The sequence below is a fragment of the Silene latifolia genome, chromosome 11 (assembly GCF_048544455.1).
Source record: "Silene latifolia isolate original U9 population chromosome 11, ASM4854445v1, whole genome shotgun sequence".
NCBI lineage: Eukaryota > Viridiplantae > Streptophyta > Magnoliopsida > Caryophyllales > Caryophyllaceae > Silene > Silene latifolia.
In genome coordinates, this window is record NC_133536.1 from 7,490,162 (window position 1) to 7,498,692 (window position 8,531).

Consider the following 8,531-nt stretch of genomic DNA (forward strand, 5'->3'; position numbering starts at 1 on the left):
TAGCATTATTTAGCATGTCCTATTTAAGATCGTCTCATTTATTTTCCTCCAAAACAATCATTTGGAAGTGGTAAAAATTTGCAGTATTTTCTTTAACTTGAATTTGGAATTACGAATTACTAATTTGTGTATTATTTTTTGTTGTACTTTTGTTTTGTAGGTGGTACGAAAGGAAGACCTTGTGGTGAAACCGCATGGTTAGCGGCTAACTCTTGATGTCATGCACACTCCACAAGTAAATCACTTTTTATACAACTGACAACTTCAATATTTCAATTTGGTTTTAAAGTTTTCTAATTTGTACATAATCAAATTCTAAAATTTATGAATTTTTATTAGATGATGATCAAAATTAAAGAATATGAATATGTATCAATGATGAAATAAATTTTGATTTCATTTGATATTTACAAAAAAAAATCAACTATCTAAATTTTTAATTTTCCTAGAGATAACCCGTGATTTTCACGGGTAAAAAAACTAGTTATTCATTAATAATAATAATATATTAATATAATCTAATAATAATAATCTAATAAGATATATAAAAAATAAAATAGTAATATAATAATAAATATAGTAATATAATAATAAATATAGTAGTAATAATAATAATAATATATTAGTAATACAAATAATTACATTACTATAATATTATAATATATTTATAATAATATAATATATTAATAATAATAACTAAAATATAAATAATATAATATAATATAATAAAAATAATAAAAATAATAATAGGTCTAATATAATAACTTATTAATATAATAATATTAATAAATATGTTATTAATAATATTGAATATATTAATAAAATAATAAATATAATATAATAACTTATTAATATAATAATATTAAATATAATAATTAAAAAATATATTAAATATAAATATAATAATATTATCTTTAATCATAATAATATAATAATAAATAAACATATTAAATATAAATATAATAATATTACCATTAATTATAATAACATAATAATAAATAAGTTTATTAAATATATAAATCATACGAATTAATTAATAATAAATATAATAGTAATATAATAAATATAAATATAATATAGTAATAATAATAATAAATAAATAAATAAATATAATAATAATGATATTAATAAGAATATAAAATAAGAATAATAATATTAATGTTGAAATAAACTAATCTGAATTGAGCTGATCTAAATTGAATGGAGCTGAACTGAACTGAACTGAACTTAATGGAGCTGAACTGAACTGAACTTATTAGAATTGAAATTAAGTCCAAAAAAACAGGGCCTTATAAGTTCAATTCAGTTCCTATAAGTTTAGTTCAGTTCAACAAATAGAAGTCCAAAAGAACAGAGCCTAAATACGAGTATCAACTAGGAACATGCTTATGTTCTCTATCGATAATTACTACGTAATATCTAAGTAATTTAAATTCAATTTTCAATCAAATTTGGTTTTATTCCATCCTAAATTCCTAATCAAGTATATATTCATAAAATTATAAAAATAAAGGATTTTTAGAATGTGCGTGAATACAATTTTCCTTCAAATTTTTTCTATAATAAACGGATTTTGATTTACAAGAAAAAGAATCTCTCTATATCTCTTCCATGCATTCTCAGAGAGTACTGCACTAACAACATATGAACCTGGCAACCTATCAACTTGCTGGCCTTGCTGCAACAGAACTCGGGTACGAACATTACTGCATTAGAGTATGCAGCTTCTTCAAGGATTTTACTAACTTGCTTTTCCCAGCCCTCCATGGCTCCATGCTTCAAACATACAGCTGCCATGCGAGACACATAACCGATGGTAGTAACATAGGCTGTCACACTAATAATAAGTTGACACCTTTCTTTCCGAATCAATTTCACATTTTCACATTATAGAGTTTAGAAACGATAAAAGGCTAAACGAATATTTGTTACTATCGCCGAAGTCATACCTGTGAATCGGCACTAGATGAAACTAAAACATTCAGACACAATGGAAAAGGCCAGATCCGTAACTCTTTTTTGGTGGCCGTTGAGCTTGCTACTTACCTGTTCAAGAAAGAAAGATATGTCTACGATTTGATCCAAGTACCAGCAAGTTTTAGCAAGAATTATAGAAATAGAAACCAACCCGCCAGCCCGAATCATATTTAGAAAGGCAAAGCATGGAATAACATTTTCTGAGATAGCTGATCCTGTCACATTGGCCGTTCATAGCTTGATGAAGCAGAAAGAAACCATAAATAAATTTCCAAAATAAACACTGAAAATTTCCAAAATACACAGAAGGTATCAGAAGAAACCAAACAAGATTCAGCAATGAGACTCAAGACACAACCAAAGTGGCTTGAGTGTAGTGGAGCGCGGGAGTGCCTCAAAGCGTTGCAAATTGGCAACGAATTGAGAGGTCCCGGGTTCGACTCCCTACATGGGAGTGCTGCGGTTACCTGTCATGCTAAGAGATGTCTTATCTGGCACACGTGGTTTGCAGGGTATTGCATGTGTCCTCTTCATCAATTAAACCTCTCTTCATCAAAAAAAAAAAAAAAAAAAAAAAAAAAAAAACTCAAGACACAGTATATTCCATACAGCACTAGCATCTCATATTGCGAATTACTGCTGAAGATTATTTCTTGGTGCAATGGTGAGACTTTAAACCAGAAATTTGGTAGTTGCAGAATAATTTATGTGGCTCTACTAAAAAACAAATTAAAAGGAAGCACTGATACTCGTTCCAGTAAAGATATACCCCGTCTTCATTTGAATTTGTTGGCCTAACTATGACCGATTTCTCAGAATATATAATAATTACAAAAATTTAAAATGGTATTGTGATTTGTGAAAACATTGTTTTTGAAAAATCAAACCTTTTTTTTTTTTTTTACTTTGTACCTTTTTAATGGTAAACATTGATAGCAAATAACCATCAAAATCAAAAGAGACATTTGGGATAGATCTAGTATAAAAAAAAGGCTTTAGAAAAGAAGTATTAGTACCTCAGTCATATAACAAACCGGTCAGAAATCAGAAGTAGGCGAGTAGCAGATGCCGTTCAAGTCTCTTAGAGCATCCAACAATCTTTCAGGCCAATATGCTTCTTCACAGCCCTGCAAGCTGCAACAGCATTTTCTACCTCGCCAAAAACGGATGAGCTTTTCCCAAAAAAAAACGGAGAAAAATATTTATGACTAGTACCACCATTACCAACTTTCGGCAACTCATTTCTCAAAACCAATTCGGCATAAGAATTTGCCAGGTTCAATACATAAAGAGGATTAACTTGAAAAACCACCACATGATGTAGAGGCTAATATCCTTTTATAAGAATATAAACCCCAACTACAGCAGAATTCATGAACGATAGTTATCAACGATCCTACCATGAGCATTGATCATAACAAGTTCACAATAAGCTCATATCCCTACCCTCGAATATACACACACAGCTACTAATCTAGTACTTCTACATTTAAATATTTAAAGTCGATCCATGATGCAATTCATCAAAATATACAGTTCTAAACTTTGCTCCAATCATGAGCAAAACCTGGGGGCGCAAACAAAGTCCATACAGGACATAAGGGAGCCAAAAAATCGATTAGACAATCACCAAACACTCATTTGAGCCCCACTCCTACGGGTCCATCACGGTTAGACTTCTCTAAAAAGGGCATCGTACTAAACTTATCTCCCGACATAAGCGAAAAACAGGCTGACGGAAACAAAATTCCATATGCTGCAGCTAAGTGATTGGCGATTCATGTACAAGCTCAAATGAGCCCCGTTCCTAGGAGTTCATCAAACTTAACTTGCCCACAAAAAGGAATCATCTTGGACACCTTCGCCATCTCCTCCTTTCGTTGGTTTTCCTCCTCATCAAGTTTTGTTAATTCATCAAGGAGCATTGCCCTGCGTTCCTTGGCTTGGGAGCTTAACTGGCTGAGATTATTCAAGGATTCCACCAATGGCTTGCTTTTATGTAGTTTTTCAGCCTTCTCGACAAATGGAATTAACCAGTCAACTTTAAAACGAATGTATCTTAAATCAGACAATGTAGAGACTAAATAATCGGCTTGCCTATCGTTCAAGGACAGAGCTGAATTGTCACCGAGTATGCGTACTATAGTGGCTAGGGACTCCAATCCTCTAGCAATTATGTCATCACTGCGTACAGCGCTGTTTTCTAGTATGTTGCCGTGCTTCTGCCAAATCTTTTGCAAGGTTGGGACTAAATCAGGCCTTATATCAAATCCTTCAAATACTGCTGTTGCAAAATCACTTCTCTGCCTCTGCATAGTGAATAAAAAGAAAGCACTCAAGCTTGTACCTCCATTAAGAATTAAAGCAATAACATTTATCCACGTGCCTTAACGAATGACTCCCTAATGCAGAGCTCAGGCCTCAGGGGGTCAGATGCATACCTAAAGAGACACACTAAGCAACCTTCATACTCCCTACTTTTATTTTACATACTTTTTTAGTTTTTTTTTTTTCTGAAAATGAGTATAATTGCACAAAAGTTTTTTTAGCAGTGTCAAATGTCACTTGAGTTAGATATTGCATCGTAATCTAGAATCAAATAATAGGAAGTCTTCCAAAGAAACAAAGTAAAAAAGAGCTATTTAGTACCACTCGTGTAGAGGATGTGCTAGCTCTATGCACCAAGTCTATAATGTTCTTCGTTGAAGTCCCTGCAACATACATCGGCATGAAAAATCAGCTGTCATGAACTTCAAGAAGTGAAGAGCTCTTATGATGTGTTATAAGCCGAAACGTGAAAGTCATTACCTTCCTCAGTTCCATTATTCCCATCATTGAGACTAAGAGAAGTTCGTGGAATCTCTTTTTCAGTAGCAGAAAAAGGTGTCTGAGTGACAGTGGTTCCAGACTCGGGTCTGTATAAGGTAGGGGAGACATGACATACATCCTCTTGCAATGATGCACCACCCTCAGTATTTGCATTTACATGCATCACCACATCCTCTTTTTCCTGACTGTTAGAATCAAATTGCATATTTCCATCCTCTTTATTCAGACTATCTGAACGAGAAACCACCCCGTCCTGATCCTGATCTAAACTTCCAAAATCAGTTTCCATCTCTTCTTGCTCATCCGCATCTTTACTTTTTGTATCCCTCAAATCAGATTGCACCTCTCCATCATTCTTATCGACACTGTCAGAGTCCAATCCGTGATCCTCACCAGGCTCTCTTCACCAAGAACAAGGAAACAACATTGTCAGAATGCATACTGTTACTAGCTAGCCAGAATTTTTTTTATCCATACAACAAATAGACAAGCATCACATGGGAAAAAACGATTGTACTCCCCGTCACCATACCTAGTACCAACAACATTCTAGTACTCAACAATTTCAGAAATACTATCAATCTACTGTCAATGTAAACATAACACTTTCAGTTACCTTTCTGAATTGCTAGAGGATTCTGATAACGTATGTTCCTGAAATTCATCAGCAGGGAACGATGAAACATTCAAAATCCAATCAGGAGGCGACCAATCAATCTTAGGAAACACCGAATTCTCACCCTCCCGAGCAAAAGTCTGATCATCCAACCTGAAAACCGCAATATCATCCTCACTGAATTGTCTATCACCACTCTTAGTGAACTCCCAACAACCATTCCCATACTTTGGAAACGCAGCCTCAGAAAACACAATACAGTTCTTATACTCCTTCCCTGGAAACATCCTCGACGCCTTTATGAAAAAGTAATAATCCCTCGCCATAAATAACGCCTTATTACCCTTAAATTCGTCAACCCTATCCCAATAAAAACCGCTTCCCGGACTCATTCCTTGTTTTTTGAGCATATAAACTCGGAACGATTTCTCCGCAGTTCGAACCACCAAGTAAAGATTTTCTCCACAGACTACAAACCGTTTCCGCCACCCGAACCAACCTATACCGTAAGATAGCGGCCCGGACATAATGGTGCGGCCTACTCTGAATATTCTAGTAGTTTTATAATAATAAATCATAACAACCCAGGAATGGCTAGTCACACCGTAAATCTTGTCCTGGAAGACGGTAATATCGTCTAAATCCGAGAAAGGTGATAACTTAACCCACGGCGAGTAATCTGAACCTGACCAGCGCTCCTCCTGCCCGTAGCAAGGACAACCTCGGAGCTGTCCGCCACCGTACAAAGCCAGAAAAGCACAGGAATTGGGATCGTAATGTTCAAGGAAATTAGATGAGGCGGGGAAGACGAGGAGGTTGTCTACGGGATATGATTCACCGAGGTGGTAGGAGATGGAAATGGTGGAAGGGTGGAGTTTGAAGATGTTGAAGTTTTCTGGGAGGTTCAAGGAGTAGGGTTTAGAGGTGAGAGGGTGGCGGAATATGACGGTGTTGTTTGCGGTGGTTTCACGGGCGGTGATCCATGGGCAGTGGTCGGAGAAGAGGGAGCGCGGTGGATGGAGGACGTGGACTTGGGTGTAGTGGAGGCAGTGGTGGCGGCAAGTAAAGGCGGATTCATCAGTGATACGGGTGAATGGTTTAGAGGTTGAAATGTGAAAGTCATTACCTTCCTCGGTTCCATTACTCCCACCATTCAGACTAAGAGGAGTTCGTTCAGTAGGAGAAAGAGAATGTGTCTGAGTTACAGTGGTTCCAGACTCAGGTCTAGATAAGGTAGGGGAGACATGACATACATCCTCTTGCAATGATGCACCCACCTCAATATTTGCTTCTTTAAAATGCATCATTTCATCCTCCTTATTCTGACTATCTGAATGAGAAACCACCCCGTCCTGATCCTGATCTAGACAGCCAAAATCAGTTTCCATCTCTTCAGTTTCCATCTCTTCTTGCTCATCATCATCTTTACTCTTTGTATCCCTCAAATCAGATTGCACCTCTCTATCATTCTTATCTCCATTGTCAGAGTCCAATCCGTCATCCTCATCAGGCTCTCTTCATCATGAACAAAGAAAGTATACACACTGTTACTTGTTAGCCAGAGAATTCTCTATCCATACGACAAATAGACAAGCATCACACGGGAAAAAAAATTGTACTCCACAACAACAACAACAACATCAGAGCCTTAATCCCAAAATGATTACGGGTATCATCTTTTAGAACCGTCCATGGGTGAACGCACACCTCAAAATGCAAAAATATAGAAAAGGATAAGTGAAAAAAAAATTGTACTCCACATAACATAAATCTAGGTTAATAGTTAATACACTACCTAGTACCTACAATTCACATTCTAGCATGTAACAATTTCAGAAATACAATCAATCTACTGACAATAAACATAACATCATACGGAGTACCAAAGAGCATGGGCATGTTCTAAAATGTATTGGTAAACAAATGACTGGGACGTAGAGTAACAAATTCAGATTACCTTTCTGATTGGCTAGAAGAGTCGGATACCATATGTTCCTGAAATTCAGCAGCAGGAATCGAAGAAGCATTGAAAATCCAATCAGGAGGCGACCAATTAATCTTAGGAAACACCGAATTCTCCCCCTCCCGAACAAAAATCCTATCACCATACTTCAACCGATAAACCGCGATATCATCCTCACTTAGTTGTCTATCACTCTGAGTGTACTCCCAACGACCCTTCCCATACTGCGGAAACGCAGCCTCAGAAAACACAATGCAGTTCCTATACTCCCTCCCTGGAAACTTCCTTGACGCCTTTCGAAAAAAGTAATGATCCTTGGCTATAAACAACACCTTCTTACCCTTAAATTGATCAACTCTATCCCAAACAAAACACTTTCCTGGTGTCTTTCCTCGCTTCTTCAGTGAATAAACTCGAAACGACTTCTCCTCATCACGAACCACCATATACAAATTCTCTCCATCAATCACCAACCGTTTCCGCCACCCGAACCCGTCAGCACCGGGAGTTACGGATGTCATAATATTCCTCCGAATTTTGAATTTTCTAACAGTCTTATAACTATGAATCAAAACAAACCACCCTCGTCTGTCAACAGCGTATACCTTGTCCTGAAACACGATAATGTCATCGATATTAAAGGAAGGAGATAACTCAATCCACGGCGACGTCCCTCCAGCAACGTTATCCTCTTCAGGTGCGTAGCGAGGACAAGCCTGGATTCGTCCGCCGCCGTATAAAGCCAACAAGCTACCATCGCTGAACTTGAGGAGTTTATCGACGGGGTATGAATCGCCGAAACAATAGGATACGGCGAGATCGGAGGGGTACAGCTTAAAAAAGTCAAAGTCAAGAGGAGTGGTAAAGGAGTGAGGTTTAGAGGTGAGGGGGTGGCGGAAGGTGAAGGTGTAGTCTGGGTTGGTTTCGCGAGCGGTGATCCATGGTTGGGAGGAGGAGTGGGAATGCGGTGGTCGGAGGAGGTAGACGGTGGTTGTGTGGTGGTTGTTGTGGCGGCGAGTGAAAGCTGATTTGTCGTTCCAGCGAGTAAATTGATGCATTTTGCCCTGAAAAAGAGGTGGCTGGTAAGTGGTAATGGTGAGAACCGTGATCGAGATGAATTAATCAGTGAGCTTTGCTGAGTGGGTG

General features: G+C 37.0%; 1 protein-coding gene across 4 annotated transcripts; it reads right to left on the bottom strand.

The window, feature by feature from the left end:
• Positions 1–1,519: 1,519 nt before the first annotated feature.
• Positions 1,520–8,531, bottom strand: LOC141610872 (uncharacterized). Of its 4 annotated transcripts, XR_012528428.1 has the most exons (7): positions 7,380–8,531; positions 5,423–6,937; positions 4,786–5,207; positions 4,627–4,688; positions 2,994–4,286; positions 2,129–2,524; positions 1,520–2,046 (listed from the first exon to the last, which is right to left on the bottom strand). XR_012528428.1 is itself a non-coding variant. In XM_074429163.1 (6 exons), the coding sequence occupies exons 1-6, from the start codon at positions 8,441–8,443 to the stop codon at positions 3,947–3,949; spliced, it is 3,318 nt and encodes a 1,105-aa protein (XP_074285264.1). In that variant the 5' UTR covers positions 8,444–8,531; the 3' UTR covers positions 3,802–3,946. The 4 variants fall into 4 exon arrangements, 2 of the variants coding, with proteins under 2 accessions (XP_074285263.1, XP_074285264.1); XR_012528427.1 differs by having other exon boundaries at positions 1,520–2,524; XM_074429163.1 differs by lacking the exons at positions 1,520–2,046; positions 2,129–2,524 and having other exon boundaries at positions 3,802–3,989; positions 4,075–4,286.

Bases quoted from the DNA above. Each gene is read 5' to 3' on its own strand.
- LOC141610872 (XM_074429162.1), bottom strand. From the start codon at position 8,443: ATGCATCAATTTACTCGCTGGAACGACAAATCAGCTTTCACTCGCCGC. The intron at 5,208-5,422 runs GTAACTGAAAGT...TTCTTGGTGAAG, and splicing joins TCCTCTAGCAATTCAGAAAG to AGAGCCTGGTGAGGATCACG. The intron at 4,287-4,626 runs GTACTAAATAGC...TTCACTATGCAG, and splicing joins GCACATCCTCTACACGAGTG to AGGCAGAGAAGTGATTTTGC.